Source organism: Odocoileus virginianus, chromosome 5, assembly GCF_023699985.2.
Source record: "Odocoileus virginianus isolate 20LAN1187 ecotype Illinois chromosome 5, Ovbor_1.2, whole genome shotgun sequence".
Classification (NCBI taxonomy): Eukaryota; Metazoa; Chordata; class Mammalia; order Artiodactyla; family Cervidae; genus Odocoileus; species Odocoileus virginianus.
This window is the reverse complement of record NC_069678.1, coordinates 42,310,763-42,332,065: the sequence shown is the minus strand read 5'-3', so window position 1 is coordinate 42,332,065 and position 21,303 is coordinate 42,310,763. Positions and strand designations below refer to the sequence as shown.

The following is a 21,303-nucleotide window of genomic DNA, read 5'->3' as shown; positions in this document are numbered from 1 at the left end:
TTTTCTAAATAGAGAGTTCTCCTAGCTGAAATCTCATTCCAGCAAACCATTAGATCTCAAAGTTTCTGGTTTCTCATATTTATATAAGGTTTATTTCTCTAATCAAGATTTTCCCTATTTAAACTCTAAGTGGGCAAGAATCCCTTAGAAGAAATGGAGTAGGCCTCACAGTCAACAAAAGAGTCAGAAATGCAATACTTGGGTGCAATCTCAAAAACAAAAGAATGATCTCTTTTCGTTTTCAAGGAAAATAATTTAATATCACAGCAAACCAAGTCTATCCCCCAACCACTAATGCTGAAGGAGCTGAAGTTGGATGGTTCTATGATGACTTACAAAACCTTATTGAACTAACACCCCAAAAAGGATGTCTTTTTCATCATAGGCGACTGGAGTGAAAAAGTAGGAAGTCAAGAGGTACATAGAGTAACAGGCAAGTTTGGCTTTGGAGTACAAAATGAAGCAGGGCAAAGGCTGACAGAGTTTTAACAAGAGAACGCACTGATCATAGCAAACACCCTCTTCCAACAACACATGAGATGATACTACACATGGACATCCCTAGAGAGTCAATACTGAAATCAGATTGATTATGTTCTTTGCAGCCAAAGATGGAGAAGCTCTATACAGTCAGCAAAAACAAGACCAGGAGATGACTATGGCTCAGATCATGAACTCCTTATTACCAAATTCAGACTGAAATTGAAGAAAGTGGGGAAAACCACTAGACCATTCAGGTATGACCTAAATCAAATCCCTTATGATTATACAGTGGAAGTGAATGGATTAAAGGGATTAGATCTGATAGAGTGCCTGAAGAACTATAGACAGAGGATCATAACATTGTAAGAAGGTGGTAATCAAAACCATCCCCAAGAAAAAGAAATACAAAAAGGTAAGGGTTGTCTGAGGAGGCGTTAAAAATAGCTGAGAAAAGAAGAGAAGGGAAAACAAAGGATAAAAGGAAAGATATACCCATCTGAATTCAGAGTTCCAAAGAATGGCAAGAGGAGATAAGAAAGCCCTCCTAAGTGATCAATGTAAAAAACAGAGGAAAACAATAGGATGGGAGAGACTAGAGCTCTCTTCAAGAAAATTAGAGACACCAAGGGAACATTTCATGCAAAGATGGGCTCAATAAAGGACAGAAATGGTATGGACCTAACAGAAGCAGAAGATATTAAAAAGAGGTGGCAAGAATACACAAAATAACTGTACAAAAAATGATCTTAATGACAGAGATAACCATGGTGGTGTGATCACTCACCCAGCACCAGACATCCTGGAGTGTAAAGTCAAGTGGGCCTTAAGAAGCATTACTATGAACAAAGTTAATGGAGGTGATGGAATTTCAGCTGAGTTATTTCAGATCCTAAAAGATGATGCTGTGGAAGTGCTGCACTCAATATACCAGCAAATATGGAAAATTAAGCACTGGCAACATGACTGGAAAAGGTCAGTTTTCATTCCAATCCCAAAGAAAGGCAATGCCAAAGAATGTTAAAACTACCACACAGTTGCACTCATCTCACATATTAGCAAAGTAATGCTCAAAATGTTCCAAGATAGGCTTCAAGTATGTGAACCAAGAACTTCCAGATGTTCAAGCTGGATTTAGAAAAGGCAGAGGAACCAGAGATAAAATTGTCAACATCCACTGGATCATCGAAAAAGCAAGAGAATTCCAGAAAGACATCTACTTCTGTTTCACTGACTACACTAAAGCCTTTGACTGTGTGGATCACAACAAAGTGTGGAAAATTCTGAAAGAGATGGGAGTACCAGACCACCTGACCTGCCTCCTGAGAAATCTGTGTGCAGGTAAAGAAGCAACAGTTAGAACCAGACAAGGAACAACAGACTGGTTCCAAATTGGGAAAGGAGTATGTCAAGGCTATATTTTGTCACCCTGCTTATTTAACTTATATGCTAAGTACTTCATGTGAAATGCAGGGCTGGATGAACCACAAGTGGGAATCAAGATTACCCGGAGAAGTAGCATTAATCTCAGATACGCATGTTAACACCACCCTTATGGCAGAAACCAAAGAGGAATTAAAGAGCCTCTTGATGATGGTGAAAGAGGACAGTGAAAAAGCTGGCTTAAAATTCAGCATTCAAAAAACGAAGATCATGGCATCCAGTCCATCACTTCATGTCAAGTAGGTGGGGAAACAATAGAAACAGTGATGGACTTTATTTTCTTGGACTCCAAAATCACTGCAGATGGTGACTGCAGCCTTGAAATTAAAAGATGATTGCTCCTCGGAAGAAAAGTTATGACCAACTTAGACAGCATATTTAAAAGCAGAGACATTACTTTGCCAACAAAGGTCCACCTAGTCAAAGCTATGGTTTTTCCAGTAGTCATGTATGGATGTGAGAGTTAAACTATAAAGAAAGCTGAGCACCGAAGAATCGATGCTTTTGAACTGTGGTGTTGGAGAAGATTCTTGAGAGTCCCTTGGACTGCAAGGAGATGAAACCAGTCAGTCCTAAAGGAAATCAGCCCTGAATATTCATTGGAAGGACTGATGATGAAGCGTAAGCTCCAATACTTTGGCCACCTGATGTGAAGAACTGACTCTTTAGAAAAGACTCTAATGCTGGGAAAGATTGAAGGCAGTAGGAAAAGGGGATGACAGAGGATGAGATGGTTGCATGACATCAGCAACGTGATGGGCATGAGTTTGAATAAGCTTCGGGAGTTGGTGATGGACATGGAAGCCTGGTGTGCTGCAGTCCATGGGGTCGCAAAGAGTTGGGCATGACTGAATGACTGAACTGAACTGAAACTCTAAAATGACATTTACCCCTATTCTACTCTAGTTTAAACATATCATTATTATGTATTTCCTTATGTGTTATTTGTTTAACATCTAACTCTGCCTAGACTATAGCTCCCTCTGAGCAAAGGCCTTATTTTAGTCACTATTTTATATACGAGTGCCTAACAAGTCTTTTAGCACTTAGAGGCATTTAAGTGTTTATTGAAAAAATTAAATAATGAATGATAATGGAAAAAAATAAACATCCCCCCAAAGTAGTACTGTAGAGGAATTTGCTATTGGAATTCTTGGGCTTATCTACTAGATTTGAACATTTTTGTCATAGAGTTCTGTTCCATACACAGAATATTAATTTACTGATCATTAAGTTAGTTTCCCAAAAAGAAGTGAAGCAAAAAGCAAAGGAGAAAAGGAAAGATATTCCCATTTGAATGCAGAGTTCCAAAGAATAGCAAGGAGAGATAAGAAAGCCTTCCTCAGCGATCAATGCAAAGAAATAGAGGAAAACAACAGAATGGGAAAGACTAGAGATCTCTTCAAGAAAATTAGATATACCACGGGAACATTTCATGCAAAGATGGGTTCGATAAAGGACAGAAATGGTGTGGACCTAACAGAGCAGAAGATACTAAGAAGAGGTGGCAAGAATACACAGAAGAACTGTAAAAAAAGATCTTCATGACCCAGATAATCACAATGGTGTGGTCACTCACCTAGAGCCAGACATCCTGGAATGTGAAGTCAGGTGGGCCTTAGAAAGCATCACTACGAACAAAGCTAGCGGATGTGATGGAATTCCAGTTGAACTATTTCAAATCCTGAAAGATGATGCTGTGAAAGCGCTGCACTCAATATGCCAGCAAATTTGGAAAACTCAGCAGTGGCCACAGGACTGGAAAAGGTCAGTTTCCATTCCAATCCCTAAGAAAGGCAATCCCAAAGAATGCTCAAACTACCACACAATTGCACTCATCTCACATGCTAGTAAAGTAATGCTCAAAATTCTCCAAGCCAGGCTTCAGCAATACGTGAACCGAGAACTTCCAGATGTTCAAGCTGGTCTTAGAAAAGGCAGAGGAACCAGAGATCAAATTGCCAACATCCTCTGGATCATCGAAAAAGTAAGAGAGTTCCAGAAAAACATCTATTTCTGTTTTATTGACTATGCTAAAGCCTTCCACTGTGTGGATCACAATAAACTGTGGAAAATTCTGAAAGAGATGGGAATACCAGACCACCTGACCTGCCTCTTGGGAAACCTATATGCAGGTCAGGAAGCAACAGCTAGAACTGGACATGGAACAACAGACTGGTTCCAAATAGGGACAGGAGTACGTCAAGGCTGTATGTTGTCACCATGCTTATTTAACTTCTATGCAGAGTACATCATGAGAAACGCTGGGCTGGATGAAGCACAAGCTGGAATAAAGATTGCTGGGAGAAATATCAATAACCTCAGATATGCAGATGGCACCACCCTTATGGCAGAAAGTGAAGAGGAATCAAAAAGCCTCTTGATGATAGTGAAAGAGGAGAGTGAAAAAGTTGGCTTAAAACTCAACATTCAGAAAACTAAGATCATGGCATCTGGTCCCATCACTTCATGGGAAATAGATGGGGAGACAGTAGAAACAGTGTCAGACTTTATTTTTTGGGGCTCCAAAATCACTGTAGATGGTGACTGCAGCCATGAAATTAAGACGCTTACTCCTTGGAAGGAAAGTTATGACCAACCTAGACAGCATATTGAAAAGCAGAGACATTACTTTGCCAACAAAGGTCCATCTGGTCAAGGCTATGGTTTTCCCAGTGGTCATGTATGGATGTGAGAGTTGGACTGTGAAGAACGCTGAGCGCTGAAAAATTGATGCTTCTGAACTATGGTGTTGGAGAAGACTCTTGAGAGTCCCTTGGACTACAAGGAAATCCAATCAGTCCATCCTAAAGGAGATCAGTCCTGGGTGTTCATTGGAAGGACTGATGCTGAAGCTGAAACTCCAATACTTTGGCCACCTGATGTGAAGAGTTGACTCATTGGAAAAGACCCTGATGCTGGGAGGGATTGAGGGCAGGAGGAGAAGGGGATGACAGAGCATGAGATGGCTGGATGGCATCACCGATGGGCATGAGTTTGAGTACACTCTGGGAGTTGGTGATGGACAGGGAGGCCTGGCATGCTGCAATTCATGGGGTCGCAAAGAGTCGGAAATGACTGAGCGACTGAACTGAGTTGAACTGAATCTCAGAAGAAAAAGAATTACTCCCATAAATGTTTGTTCTTTTTCATGATATGTAAATTACTAAATATCAGCCACAGAATTCTAAATTAGAAGTGATTTCACAGTAATTAAAATCAAGTTCTAAAATGTTTCTAATAATTTATTGTTTTCAACAAATAATTATTGATGTTTTTCTGTATACAAAATGAGAGAAAAAAAGAATTGGACATAGATTTTTCCCTTAACGAATATTCAGTTTAGTGGTGAAGATAAAATATAGAAATAATTAAAACAGCATATTCTGTATATTTCAATGATCCAACGGATGTTGACAATTTGATCTCTGGTTCCTCTGCCTTTTCTAAGTCCAGCTTGAACATCTGGAAGTTCACGGTTCACATACTATTGAGGCCTGGCTTGGAGAATTTTGAGCATTATTTTCCTAGTGTCTGAGATGAATGCAAATGTGAGGTAGTTTGAGCATTCTCTGGCATTGCCTTTCTTTGGGATTGGAATGAAACTGATCTTTCCCAGTCCTGTGGCCACTGCTGAGTTTTCCAAATTTCCTGGCATATTGAGTGCAGCGCTTTCACAGCATCATCTTTTAGGATTTGAAATAACTCAACTTTAATTTCATCACCTCCACTAGCTTTGTTCATAGTGATGCTTCCTAAGGCCCACTGACTTCTCATTCCAGGATGTCCAGCTCTAGGTGAGTGACCACACCATCATGATTATCTGGGTCATGAAGATCTTTTTTGTATAGTTCTTCTGTGTATTCTTGCCCCCTCTTCTTAATACCTTCTGCTTCTGTTAGGTCTATACCATTTCTGTCCTTTATTGTGCCCATCTTTGCATGAAATGTTCCCTTGGTGTCTCTAATTTTCTTAAAGAGATCTCTAGTCTTTCCCATTCTTTTGTTTTCCTCTGTTTGCATTGATCACTGAGGAAGGCTATCTTATCTTTCCTTGCTCTTCTTTGGAACTCTGCATTCAGATGTGTATATCTTTTCTTTTCTCCTTTGCCTTAACTTCTTTTCTCAGCTATTTGTGAAGCCTCCTCAGACAACCATTTTGCCTTTTTGCATTTCTTTTTCTTGGGGATAGTCTTGATCCCTGCCTCCTGTATAATGTCATGAACCTCCGTCCATAGTTCTTCAGGCTGTCTATCAGATCTAATCCCTTGAATCTATCTCTCACTTCCACTGTATAATCGTAAGGGATTTTGTTTAGGTCATACCTGAATGCTCTAGTGGTTTTCCCTACTTTCTTCAATTTCAATCTGAATTTGGCAATAAGGAGTTCATGATCTGAGCCACAGTCAGCTCCCAGTCTTGCTTTTGCTGACTATAGAGAGCTTCTCCATCTTTGGCTGCAAAGAATATGATCAATCTGTTTTCAGTATTGACCATCTGGTGATGTCCATGTGTAGTCTTCTCTTGTGTTGCTGGAAGAGGGTGTTTGTTATGACCAGTATGTTCTCTTGGGAAACTCTAGAAGCAAGAGACTTCCAGAAAAACATCTGCTTTACTGACTCTGCCAAAGCCTTTGACTGTGTGGATCACAATAAACTGTGGAAAATTCTTAGAGATGGGAATACCAGACCACCTGACTTGCCCCTTGAGAAAATCGTATGCAGGTAGAAGCAACAGTTAGAAGTGAACATGGAATAACAGACTGGTTCCAAATCAGGAAAGGAGTACGTCAAGGCTGTATATATTCACCTTGCTTATTTAACTTATATGCAGAGTACATCATGAGAAATGCTGAGCTAGATGAAGCAGAAGCTGAAATCACAAGCTGGGAGAAATATAAAAAACCTCAGATATACAGATGACACGACCCTTATGGCAGAAAGCAAAGAGGAACTAAAGAGCGTCTTGATGAAAGTGAAAGAGGAGAGTAAAAAAGTTGGCATAAAACTCATACTCAGAAAACTAAGATCATGGCATCTAGTCCCATCACTTCATGGCAAATAGATGGAGAAACAGTGGAAACAGTGACAGACTTTATTTTTGGGGGGCTCCAAAATCACTGCAGATGGTGACTGCAGCCGTGAAATTAAAAAGACACTTGCTCCTTGGAAGAAAAGCTATTACCAACCTAGACAGCATATTAAAAAGCAGAGACGTTACTTTGCCAACAAAGGTCCATCCAGTCAAAGCTGTGGTTTTTCCAGTAGTCATGTATGGATGTGAGAGTTGGATCTTAAAGAAAGTTGAGTCCCAACGAATTGATGCTTTTGAACTGTGGTGTTGAAGATGATTCTTGAGAGCCCCTTGGACTGCAAGGTGATCCAACCAGTCCATCTTAAAGGAAAAAAGAAAGAAAGAAAAAGAAAGTGAAATCGCTCAGTCATGTCCGACTCTTTGCAGCCCCATGACTGTAGCTCACCAGGATCCTCTGTCCATGGAATTCTGCAGGGAAGAATACTGGAGTGGGTTGCCATTTCCTTCTCCAGGGGATCTTCCTAATCCAGGGATCAAACCTGGGTCTCTCCCGCATTGCAGGCAGATGCTTTAACATCTGAGCCACCATGGAAGCCCTAGATCAGTCCTGAATATTCATTGGAAGGACTGATGCTGAAGCTGACACTCCAATACTTTGGTCACCTAATGCAAAGTGACTCATCTGAAAAGACCCTGATGCTGGGAAAGATTGAAGGTGGGAGTAGATGGGGACAACATAGGATGAGATGGTTGGATGGCATCACCAACTTAATGGACATGAGTTTGAATAAACTTGAAGTTGGTGATGGACAGGGAGGTCTGGCGTGCTGCAGTCCGTGGGGTTGCAAAGAGTGGGACACAAGCGACTGAACTGAACTGAACTGATTCTGTATATTTAGAAGAAAAAGAGACTCCTTCCAGAAAGAGAACAGGTGAAATGGAGAACTTTAGGAAAGAAGTGATCATCAGTTTGGATTTTGACAGATCTTGATCTTGATTTGATCTTGCAAAAATGTTGGGTAGCAGAAGCTTTCTGAGTAGAGAAAACAGAATGAGCACGGAAGTGGCAAAGCAGGCAACTACAGAAAAGTGAGTGGTTCAGTTTTTACTGGAGCATTGACTGTGTGAAAGGGAATAGTAGACAATTGTAAACGTAGGTGGTTGAAGGTCTTGAATGCCAGATTAATGAATTTGGATTTTTTTTTTTCTGACACTTGGTAGATTTTGAGCAGAAGATAACGTGATGAGAGCCTTAAGAAACCAAAGACAGGAATTGTAACCAGGAGTCTTACAGTGGTTAGGCAAGAGATAAGAAGAGTCTCATGAACAGGCTGGCTCTCAGATTTCATCTACTACTATTTTCTTCTTGGTTCTACATTTTAGCCACAAAATCTTCCTTTGGTCCTCACATGAAGCCAAACTCACATCTATTTCATCATCTTTGTACCTGCCTGGAAATCACTTCCCTGATTTTCAAATAGATTGCTTTTTTTTTTTTTTTTTCATAATTCAGTTCTCAGCTCAATTATTGTCCTTATTTTTCTTTTTTTTTTTTTACAAAATGTCTTCCCTGACCACCTAATTTTCAGATGTTGTTTCTCTGAATTACTCTCTATTACATCACTGCATTTTATTTTCATAAATCACATATCACTACCTTAAATCATGTTTATTTTAACATCTGTTCTCCAAGCAGAATATAAGCTACATGAGAGCAGGGACTTCACATTACCATTGTATCCCCACCCTATAGAACATTGCCTGACACACTTCTTCCTCCATACTTGTTGAATGAATAAACAAGTAACAAATTAACTCTGTTGGTCTAACGTTTAGGAAGTAAGGTTTACAAAGTTGGATTCTGGAACTAGATTACCTGGTTTTGCATCCCAACTTGGAAACTTCCTATTTCTAAAATCTTAGGCAAGATACTTAACCTCTCTTTGCCTCAGTCTCATCTGTGAACTACAGACAATATGTATGCCTATCACATGGAACTGTGAGGATTAACTGAGCTTTGTATGTAAGTGTAAAGCATTGTACATATGTACCTGGCACATAGTAAGTCCATGCAAGTGAGAGCCATAATTACTGTTGTTAAATAACATAGAGTTTCTATTATATTTAGTACACTGAATACAAGTAGGATATATTCTACCTTTTCTAGAATCTAGCTCAGTTACCAGCTTTAGTACCAACTATTTGATGTGATTTTTATATCACAGATATATGCCTTCTGCAAAAAAGTGAGGTTAAAAGTAACTGTAAAATGCTACAAAAGCTTTAATTATTTTTTCATTTGTTTGTAGGTGAAGACAAAACAAGAATCAGAACTGAAACTCAAATCATTTGTTCCTCCATATGTGTGTAATTTGACATTTTAAACTTATGCCAATTTTTTAACTTATTGCTTTTTAAAGTATAAACTAATTTTTAAATTTCCTGTATGTTTTAGGCTCTTCAACCAGAATTATATTTGCTTCCTATAATGGATCATTTAGGAAATATTTATTCAGCATCAGCAACAGTTTCTTTAGATAAACAGCAGACTAATAATGGTGTTGCTGAGCCTGACAGAATAATACACAGACCACTTAGTATAACTCCGTCAAAGGAAGAACCTGGAACAGATTTCAGTTTTTTAGAAAATGCTTTGAAAGAACTTCTTGACAAGAATCAGGAAAAAGGTGATTTCAACTGGAATGAAGTTGTTATAGTACATTTTAATAGTCAAGTCTGGGCAAACTCTGGGCAAATCTAGCCTTACAAATACAGACAATATAATAGGAAAGCTCCAATTCAATTTGGGGATTTCTAAAAATAGTTTTATGAGTTGGGAGAAAAAAAGACTAAATACTCTGCTAAAATAAAAATAAAATCAAAATACAACACAAAGTCTACCACCTTTTATAATAGTTTCAGATAAAGTTAAGGCTAAAGGAGAAGAGAAGGGAAGTGATTGTTACATAAAACCTTATTGTTGTAAGTTCAGAAGTATCTTATCCAGGCAAACAGTATCAGGCCAAAGCAAAATAACTTTAATATTGGGAGACATTTGTATTTCAAAGACTAAAAAATTTTTTATGATTACACATACCAACTTACTGGTAGTTTAGTTCTCAAAAAGTGGTAGGTTTTTAAAAAATCAAAGTTAAACTTATAAACATATAAATTAAGCTGGTACTACACTCTAAGAATCTATTGAAATAAGTCAGTTGGATTTTTTTTACCTGGCTGCATACAGCAAATAAATTGTGATGGAAAACCAAATATACTAAAAATTTATGAATTAAATGAATCCCCCATCAATTAATGACAACACTTTTTACAGCTGCAAAATACACTTATTCTTAATTAGTTGCATTTTTCTTCATCTTCAGTAATAACAATTCAATAATAACAATTATTGCATTCTGCATTCTAAGTTTATACTATGCCTAGTGACACTCCAAACTTAGCCCCTTCCTGTGTGTGTGTGTGTGCTTAACCTTAGGTACATTTAATATGGGCTTCCCAAGTGGCACAGTGACAAAGAATCGCCTGCCAATTCAGGAGACACAAATGACACGGGTTCTATCCCTGGATTGGGAAGGCACCTGGAGGAGGAAATGGCAACCCACTCTAGTATTCTTGCCTGGAAAATCCCATGGACAGAGGAGCCTGAGGCTACTACAGTCCATGGGCTCTCAAAAGAATCAGAAACAACTAAGCATGCACACATTTGATGTGATCAGTGAGAGTCTTTACCTTATTTTTTTTATCTAGGTATATCCCTGCAGTTTTACATATGGCTTTCCAGTCATGGTATCAATTAGAGGTTAAATGAAGAAACACCTAGGAAAAAAGTTGATTGTGGGATTCCAGTAGTCCTGAAAAGTACAAGATCAAGTAACTAATGAAGTAGGCAATTACCCTACATAAAGTTATGAGTAGTATCATATTTTATACTCTAGGCTACTGGCCAAGTCCCTGAACTATGTTACTTGCACAAAACCCCAAAAAAGTATTTGATTGAGAATATTTAATCTTTATGAATTTTGTGTAATTGTAATTTTTAAATAGTATTAATTTCTTGGTGCTTCACATCAAAAAAATTAACTATAATTTAACTGAGAGCCCAGTGTATGTTCATTTTAAAAAGTTCTAGAAACATCAATAACTATTAGGAAGAAAATAAGGATTAACAATAATTTCACCATCCAGAGATAGCTGTTGTAAAGTGAAAGTGAAAACTGCTCAGTTGTGTCTGACTTTTTGCAACTCCATGGTCTATATAGTCCATGGAATTCTCCAAGCCAGAATACTGGAGTGGGTAGTCTTTCCCTTCTACAGGGGATCTTCCCACCCAGGGATCGAACCCAGATCTCCCACACTGCAGGCAGATTCTTTACCAGCTGAGCCACAAGGGAAGCCCATAGCTGTTAGTATCTGTTAGTATTTTGGTGTATATTCTTCCAATTTTTTTTTAGTTCATATAAATATTTTTGAACTTTTGAAAAATGAGAACACATACAAACTCTTTTAAATCCTCTTTTAGAAAACGTCACCCACATTTCATGCCAATAAATATAGATCTATATCATTATAGAATTCTCTTGTGGTATATTTGTTTATATAACCTTGATTTAATATTCTTGCTATTATGAATGGTGCTATAAGCAACATTTTTCTAAATACAATATCATGCATTTATCGTATTATCTTCTTAGAAGTTTAATGGCTGTTTCTTAGGGGATGTGTTTTGTTTGTTATTCTTATATTCATCTATTTTATTTTTTAGATTCCATATATAAATGATAACATATAGTATTTGTCTCTGTCTGACTGGCATATTTCACTAGGCTTCTTAAAAGAGCTTTCCAACCTTGTGTGCCTCTTTCTGGGCACATCTTCCTCCTTCTCCAATAAAAAGGGTACTCTGATTTTTTTAAAAATTATATATTTTTTGCTGTGCTGAGTCTTTGTTGCTGTGTGCGGCTTTCTCTAGTTGCAGTTAGCAGGGTTTACTCTCTAGTCACAGTGCATGGTCTTCTTATTGCAGTGGCTTCTCTTGTTACAGAGCACTGGCTCTAGGGTGTGTGGGCTTCAGTAGTTGTGCACAGGCTTAGATGCCTCATGGAATGTGAATCTTCCCAGACCAGGGATCAAACCCATGTCCCCTGCATTGGCTGGTGGATTCCAAACCAGTGACCACCAGGGAAGTCCTACTTGATTTTTTTACTTACTTGAATTATTTTCTTACTTTTTGTATAGTTTTATTACAACCTGAATGTGTATTCCTTAATAATAATTTAGTTTTGTCTCTTTTGAATTTTATTTAGACAGAATCATATTGAAAGCATTTTATTTGGAACTTTTTTCTTTTACTTGACATTATAACTGAAAAATTCAACAATGTTGTCATGTATAATACTATTTCATTTCTTTTTACTGTTGTATAATATTTTATTGTATGATCATATCATGATTTATTTACCTTTTCTGCTGACAGACAACTGGTTTCCAGTTTGGGGCTATTACAAATATGTTATTTTGTACATTCTTGTACATGAGTCCTAAATGCATATGTGCAGAAGGATCTCAAAAAAGTATACCTAGAATTAGCATTGTATGTACATGTTCAACTTTACTAAATAACTTCTATGTGTTTTCCAAAATGACTGTACCTAACAACAATATCTAAAAGTTCCTGTTGAACCATAATCTTGCTGTCAGACTACATTCTGTATAATTTGTTCACCTCTTTCTTCCAAATCTACCTTACCAATTCTCTTTTTAGCTATGTCTGCTGCTGCTGCTGCTGCTGCTGTCGCTTCAGTCATGTCCGACTCTGTGCGACCCCATAGACAGAAGTCTACCAGGCTCCCCCATCCCTGGGATTCTCTAGGAAAGAACACTGGAGTGGGTTGCCATTTCCTTCTCCAATGCATGAAAGTGAACAGTGAAAGGGAGGTCACTCAGTCATGTCCAACTCTTAGTGACCCCATGGATGACAGCCTACCAGGCTCCTCCATCCATGGGATTTTCCAGGCAAGAGTACTGGAGTGGGGTGCCATTCTGCTATTAAACCCTTACACTGAATTTTTAATTCCATATATTCTGTTTCTCTTTTCTAGTCATTCTCTTTGCTTAAACATTTATTCATATGTTTCATGGCCATTTGGATTTGTCTTCATTCAAGTGTTTTGCCTATTTTATGTTCTCTTAAATATTGACTCATTTTGCTGTTGTTGTTCAGTCGCTCAGTCATATCTGACTCTTTGCACCTCCATGGACTGCAGCACACCAGGCCTCTCTGTCCTTCACCATCGCCCACAGCCTGCTCAAACTCATGTCCATTAAGTCAGTGACGCCATCCAACCATCTCATCCTCTGTCATCCTCTTTTCCTGCCTTCAATCTTTCCCAGCATCAGGGTCTTTTCTAATGAGTCAGTTCTTCACATCAAGTGGCCAAAGTATTGGAGTTTTGGCCTCAGCATCAGTCCTTCCAATGAATATTCAGGACTGATTTCCTTTAAGATTGACTGGTTTGATCTCGTTGCAGTCTAAAGGACTCTCAAGAGTCTTCTTCAGCACCACAGTTCAAAAGCATCAATTCTTTGGCACTCAGCCTTCTTTATTGTCCAACTCTCACATCCATACATGACTACTGGAAAAACCATAGCTTTGACTAGATGGACCTTTGTTGGCAAAGTAATGTCTCTGCTTTTTAATATGCTCTCTAGATTGGTCATAGCTTTTTTTCCAAGGAGCAAGCTTGTTTTAATTACATGGCTGCGGTCACCATCTGCAGTGATTTTGGAGCCCCCAAAAATAAAGCCTGTCACTGTTTCCATTGTTTCCCCATCTATTTGCCATGAAGTGATGGGACCAGATGCCATGATCTTAGTTTTCTGAATGTTGAGTTTTAAGCCAACTTTTTCACTCTCCTCTTTGACTTTCATCAAGAAGCTCTTTAGTTCTTCTTTGCTTTCAGCCATAAGGGTGGTGTCATCTGCATATCTGAGGTTATTGATATTCCTCCCGGCAATCTTGTTTCCAACTTGTGCTTCATCCAGCCCAGCATTTCTCATGATGTATTTTGCATATAAGTTATATAAGCAGGGTGACAATATGTACAGATATTTTTCCAGCATTTGTATGTGTGTGTGTGTATATACATGTGTGTGTATTTCTATATAATTCACTCTAGATTTTAGTTTGTGGCTTGTGTTTTTATTCTCTTTAGATTCTTTTGAGGAAAGGAATTCTTAAATTTTGTCAGCATGTTTTAAAAATTATAGATGAGTGTTGACATTTTCAGCTCTGTTTTATGTATTTTGAAGCTCTGTTATGAGATGTATGCACAATTTAGTGTTGTTATGTTTTCTTGAAAAAAATTGACTTCTATGTTATTATGTAAGGTTTCTCTTTATCTCTGGTAATGCTTCAATTTGAAATTCACTTAGTCTGATATTAATACAATCACTCTAGCTTTCTTTTGATTAGTTTTTGATGGTATATCTATTTCAGTTTTATCTGACTTTATATATTCAAAATGGGTTTCCTATAAACAGCATATATTTATATCTTACTTTTTAATCCAGTTTGACCATCTATGCCTTTTATTAATATTAGGCATGTTTAGACCATTTACATTTAATGTAATTATGGATGTGGTTGGTTTTAAATGTACCATTTTAGTATTTATTTTCTATTTGTCTCATCTGTTTTCTGTTTTTTCCTTGGCTTTTATTTTTGATTGAGTAGTTTTTTTTTATGATTCAACTTTATCTCCACCATTAGCTCATTAGTTATTCCTCATTTTAAAAAGCATTTAGTGGTTACTGTAGGTTGATGGTCAGAAAACACCTTTTTTAAAAAAGTTTATTTAAATCCATGCCCTTTGGCTCATTTTTTTTATAAATAAACTTTTACTTGAACAAAGCCAAGCCCTTTCATTTACGTATTGTCAATGACTGTTTTTGCATTGCAATGACAGAGTTGAGTAGCTGTGTCAAAGACCATGGTCTACTAGCCTGAAATATTTGCTGTCTGTATCTTTAAGAAGAAGTGTCTGCAGGATATACATTATATAGACCTTTAATTTGAAGTATACTTTCAATTATATACAACTTCATATGTAGGGTAAGAACCTTACAGTAATATACTTCTATTCCCTCCCTCAAATCTTTTGTGCTACTGTTGTTATACATCTTACCCCTGCAAACTCCATGATACATTTTTATTGTTTTTGCTTTTGCTGCGTGTTATCTTTTAAAGAAATTAAAAATAAAGGGAAAATGACTTTTTTAAATCTAGGAGAGAATTTAGTAGTAAACCAATGCTTTGTATGTTTGTGATCCTGGGCCCAAGATGACCCTGCCAGCTTTTAGCTTCTATTCTTCCTTTAGGCTTTATCTAAGACTCGGGGTGGGAAAGTTTCCTATACCCTACTCGATAATAAAAATTTACAAGCCTGAAATTGGTGGAAGAGGAGTTACCTATTTTTTCCTCTAGGGTGTATGGCTTTTGCTACTGTTCTTCCTCCAGAGCCAGCGGATTGTTGTCCAATTCCTATGATGGGAGAGTTTTGTGCTCCTTTCCCATTGGCTTAAGGCTCTCACTTTTTGTGAAAAAAGAGTGTTAAGAAAGATAGGGTTTCTTATTCACACACATTCATACCTGTGTATCACTGATGACTCTTTTGGGTCTCCTGCCCTGCCCCTAGTCTTTCTTATGAGTGTGTGATACAGGTACATGGAAAGGAGCTTGCTATGAGTATTAACTGCCTTTTGTGTCTGGGGATCCTAGAAATTCCAGAGTATCTTGGTAGCCCACATTAGACTTTAGAATTCCTTAAAATTTTATCTCTTTCGTTTTTTACTTCTTTTTTTTTTCCATTTATTTTTATTAGTTGCAGGCTAATTACTTTACAACACTGCAGTGGTTTTTGTCATACATTGAAATGAATTAGCCATGGATTTACATGTATTCCCCATCCCGGTCCCCCCTCCCACCTCCCTCTCCACCCGATCCCTCTGGGTCTTCCTAGTGCACCAGGCCCGAGCACTTGGCTCATGCGTCCAACCTGGGCTGGTGATCTGTTTCACTCTAGATAATATACATGTTTCGATGCTGTTCTCTTGAAACATCCCCCCCTCGCCTTCTCCCACAGAGTCCACAAGTCTGTTCTATACATCTGAGTCTCTTTTTCTGTTTTGCATATAGGGTTATCGTTACCATCTTTCTAAATTCCATATATATGTGTTAGTATACTGTAATGGTCTTTATCTTTCTGGTTTACTTCGCTCTGTATAATGGGCTCCAGTTTCATCCATCTCATTAGAACTGATTCAAATGAATTCTTTTAAATGGCTGAGTAATATTCCATGGTGTATATATACCACAGCTTCCTCATCCATTCATCTGCTGATGGGCATCTAGGTTGCTTCCATGTCCTGGCTATTATAAACAGTGCTGCGATGAACACTGGGGTACACGTGTCTCTTTCAGATCTGGTTTCCTTGGTGTGTATGCCCAGAAGTGGGATTGCTGGGTCATATGGCAGTTCTATTTCCAGCTTTTTAAGAAATCTCCACACTGTTTTCCATAGTGGCTGTACTAATTTGCATTCCCACCAACAGTGTAAGAGGGTTCCCTTTTCTCCACACCCTCTCCAGCATTTATTGCTTGTAGACTTTTGGATAGCAGCCATCCTGACTGGCGTGTAATGGTACCTCATTGTGGTTTTGATTTGCATTTCTCTGATAATGAGTGATGTGGAGCATCTTTTCATGTGTTTTTTTGCCATCTGTATGTCTTCCTTGGAGAAATGTCTGTTTAGTTCTTTGGCCCATTTTTTGATTGGGTCATTTATTTTTCTGGAGTTGAGCTGGAGGAGTTGCTTGTATATTTTTGAGATTAATCCTTTGTCTGTTGCTTCATTTGCCATTATTTTCTCCCAATCTGAGGGCTGTCTTTTCACCTTACTTATAGTTTCCTTTGTTGTGCAAAAGCCTTTAAGTTTCATTAGGTCCCATTTGTTTATTTTTGCTTTTATTTCCAATATTCTTGGATGTGGGTCATAGAGGATCCTGCTGTGATTTATGTCGGAGAGTGTTTTGCCTATGTTTTCCTCTAGGAGTTTTATAGTTTCTGGTCTTACATTTAGATCTTTAATCCATTTTGAGTTTATTTTTGTGTATGGTGTTAGAAAGTGTTCTAGTTTCATTCTTTCACAGGTGGTTGACCAGTTTTCCCAGCACCACTTGTTAAAGAGGTTGTCTTTTTTCCATTGTATATCCTTGCCTCCTCTGTCGAAGATAAGGTGCCCATAGGTTTGTGGATTTATCTCTGGGCTTTCTATTCTGTTCCATTGATCTATATTTCTGTCTTTGTGCCAGTACCATACTGTCTTGATGACTGTGGCTTTGTAGTATAGTCTGAAGTCAGGCAGGTTGATTCCTCCAGTTCCATTCTTCTTTCTCAAGGTCACTTTGGCTATTCGAGGTTTTTTGTATTTCCATACAAATTGTGAAATTATTTGTTCTAGTTCTGTGAAAAATACTGTTGGTAGTTTGATAGGGATTGCATTGAATCTATAGATTGCTTTGGGTAGTATAGCCATTTTGACAATATTGATTCTTCCAATCCATGAACACGGTATATTTCTCCATCTGTTTGTGTCCTCTTTGATTTCTTTCATCAGCATTTTATAGTTTTCTATGTATAGGTCTTTTGTTTCTTTAGGTAGATATGCTCCTAAGCATTTTATTTTTTTTGTTGCAATGGTGAATGGTATTGTTTCCTTAATTTCTCTTTCTGTTTTCTCATTGTTAGTGTATAGGAATGCAAGGGATTTCTGTGTGTTAATTTTATATCCTGCAACTTTACCACATTCATTGATTAGCTCTAGTAATTTTCTGGTAGAGTCTTTAGGGTTTTCTATGTAGAGGATCATGTCATCTGCAAACAGAGAGAGTTTCACTTCTTCTTTTCCTATCTGGGTTTCTTTTACTTCTTTTTCTGCCCTGATTGCTGTGGCCAACACTTCCAAAACTATGTTGAATAGTAGTGGTGAGAGTGGGCACCCTTGTCTTGTTCCTGATTTCAGGGGAAATGCTTTCAATTTTTCACCATTGAGGGTGATGCTTGCTGTGGGTTTGTCATATATAGCTTTTATTATGTTGAGGTATGTTCCTTCTATTCCTGCTTTCTGGAGAGTTTTAATCATAAATGGATGTTGAATTTTGTCAAAGGCTTTTTCTGCATCTATTGAGATAATCATATGGTTTCTATCTTTCAATTTGTTAATGTGGCGTATTACATTGATTGATTTGTGGATATTAAAGAATCCTTGCATTCCTGGGATAAAGCCCACTTGGTCGTGGTGTATGATTTTTTTAATATGATGTTGGATTCTGTTTGATAGAATTTTGTTAAGGATTTTTGCATCTATGTTCATCAGTGATATTGGCCTGTAGTTTTCTTTTTTTGTGACATCTTTGTCTGGTTTTGGAATTAGGGTGATGGTGGCCTCATAGAATGAGTTTGGAAGTTTACCTTCTGCAATTTTCTGGAAGAGTTTGAGTAAGGTAGGTGTTAGCTCTTCTCTAAATTTTTGGTAGAATTCAGCTGTGAAGCCATCTGGTCCTGGGCTTTTTTTTGCTGGAAGATTTCTGATTACAGTTTCGATTTCCTTGCTTGTGATGGGTTTGTTAAGATCTTCTATTTCTTCCTGGTTTAGTTTTGGAAAGTTATACTTCTCTAAGAATTTGTCCATTTCTTCCAAGTTGTCCATTTTATTGGCATAGAGCTGCTGGTAGTAGTCTCTTATGATCCTTTGTATTTCAGTGTTGTCTGTTGTGATCTCTCCATTTTCGTTTCTAATTTTGTTAATTTGGTTTTTCTCTCTTTGTTTCTTAATGAGTCTTGCTAATGGTTTGTCAATTTTGTTTATTTTTTCAAAAAAACAGCTTTTAGCTTTGTTGATTTTTGCTATGGTCTCTTTAGTTTCTTTTGCATTTATTTCTGCCCTAATTTTTAAGATTTCTTTCCTTCTACTAACCCTGGGGTTCTTCATTTCTTCCTTCTCTAGTTGCTTTAGGTGTAGGGTTAGGTTATTTATTTGACTTTTTTCTTGTTTCTTGAGGTAGGCCTGTAATGCTATGAATCTTCCCCTTAGCACTGCTTTTACAGTGTCCCATAGGTTTTGGGTTGTTGTGTTTTCATTTTCATTCATTTCTATTCATATTTTGATTTCTTTTTTTATTTCTTCTATGATTAGTTGGTTATTCAGAAGTGTGTTGTTTAGCCTCCATATGTTTGAATTTTTAATAATTTTTTTCCTGTAATTGAGATCTAATCTTACTGCACTGTGGTCAGAAAAGATGACTGGAATGATTTCAATTTTTTTGAATTTACCAAGACTAGATTTATGGCCCAGGATGTGATCTATTCTGGAGAAGGTTCCGTGTTCACTTGAGAAAAAGGTGAAGTTGATTGTTTTGGGGTGAAACGTCCTATAGATGTCAATTAGGTCTAGCTGGTCCATTGTGTCCTTTAAAGTTTGTGTTTCCTTGTTAATTTTCTGTTTAGTTGATCTATCCATAGTTGTGAGTGGGGTATTAAAGTCTCCTACTATTATTGTGTTACTATTAATTTCCTCTTTCATACTCATTAGTGTTTGCCTTACATATTGCGGTGCTCCTATATTGGGTGCCTATATATTTATAATTGTTATATCTTCTTCTTGGATTGATCCTTTGATCATTATGTAGTGTCCATCTTTGTCTCTTTTCACAGCCTTTATTTGAAAGTCTATTTTATCTGATATGAGTATTGCGACTCCTGCTTTCTTTTGGTCTCCGTTTGCGTGGAATATTTTTTTCCAGCCCTTCACTTTTAGTCTATTTGTGTCCCTTGCTTTGAGGTGGGTCTCTTGTAGACAGCATATATAGGGGTCTTGCTTTTGTATCCATTCAGCCAGCCTTTGTCTTTTGGTTGGGGCATTCAACCCATTTACATTTAAGGTAATTATTGATAGGTATGGTCCCGTTGCCATTTATTTTGTTGTTTGGGGTTCACATTTATACCACCTTTCTGTGTTTCCTGTCTAGAGAAGATCCTTAAGAATTTGTTGAAGAGCTGGTTTGGTGGTGCTGAATTCTCTCAGCTTTTGCTTGTCTGTAAAGCTTTTGAGTTCTCCTTCATATATGAATGAGATCCTTGCTGGGTAGAGTAATCTAGGTTGTAGGTTATTCTCTTTCATTACTTTAAGTATGTCCTGCCATTCCCTTCTGTCCTGAAGGGTTTCTATTGATAGATCAGCTGTTATCCTTATGGGAATCCCTTTGTGTGTTATTTGTTGTGTCTCCCTTGCTGCTTTTAATATTTGTTCTTTGTGTTTGATCTTTGTTAATTTGATTAATATGTGTCTTGGGGTATTTCGCCTTGGGTTTATCCTGTTTGGGACTCTCTGGGTTTCTTGGACTTGGGTGGCTATTTCCTTCCCCATTTTAGGGAACTTTTCAGCTATTATCTCCTCGAGTAACTTCTCATGGCCTTTCTTTTTGTCTTCTTCTTCTGGGACTCCTATGATTCGAATGTTGGGGCGTTTCATATTGTCCCAGAGGTCCCTGAGGTTGTCCTCATTTCTTTTGATTCTTTTTTCTGTTTTCCTCTTTGCTTCATTTATTTCCACCATTTTATCTTCTAACTCACTTATCCTATCTTCTGTCTCTGTTATTCTACTCATGGTTCCCTCCAGAGTGTTTTTGATCTCACTTATTGCATTATTAATTTTTAATTGACTTTTTTTTATTTCTTCTAGGTCCTTGTTAAACATTTCTTGCATCTTCTCAATCTTTGTCTCCAGGCTATTTATTTGTAACTCCATTTTGTTTTCAAGATTTTGGATCATTTTTATTATCATTATTCTAAATTCTTTTTCAGGTAGATTCCCTATTTCCTCCTCTTTTGTTTGACTTGGTGGGCTTTTTTCATGTTCCTTTACCTGTTGGGTATTTCTCTGCCTTTTCATCTTGTTTATATTGCTGTGTCTGGAGTGGGCTTTTTGTATTCTTGTGGTCTGTGGTTCCTTTTTAATCTGGAGGTTTCACCCAGTGGGTGGGGTTGAATGATTGGTTTGTCAAGGTTTCCTGGTTAGGGAAGCTTGTTTCAGCATTCTGGTGCGTGGAATTGGATTTCTTCTCTCTGGAGTGCAATGGAATGTCCGGTAATGAGTTTTGCCATGGGTCTATGTGATAGGTGTCACTTTGGACAGTCTGTATGTTGACACTCATACAGAACTCTATGTTCCTGCGTTGCTAAAGAATTTGCGTGGTATGTCTTGTACTGGAGCTT

The 21,303-nt window shown here is 37.6% G+C and overlaps 1 protein-coding gene across 1 annotated transcript in view; it reads left to right on the top strand.

Moving 5' to 3' along the window:
• Positions 1 to 21,303, top strand: part of SPATA1 (spermatogenesis associated 1) — a 71,666-nt gene that overhangs the window by 12,391 nt on the left and 37,972 nt on the right. The window contains 2 exon segments of the mRNA XM_020891293.2: positions 9,266 to 9,319; positions 9,412 to 9,643. Coding sequence (XP_020746952.2) covers positions 9,266 to 9,319; positions 9,412 to 9,643 — 286 coding nt within the window.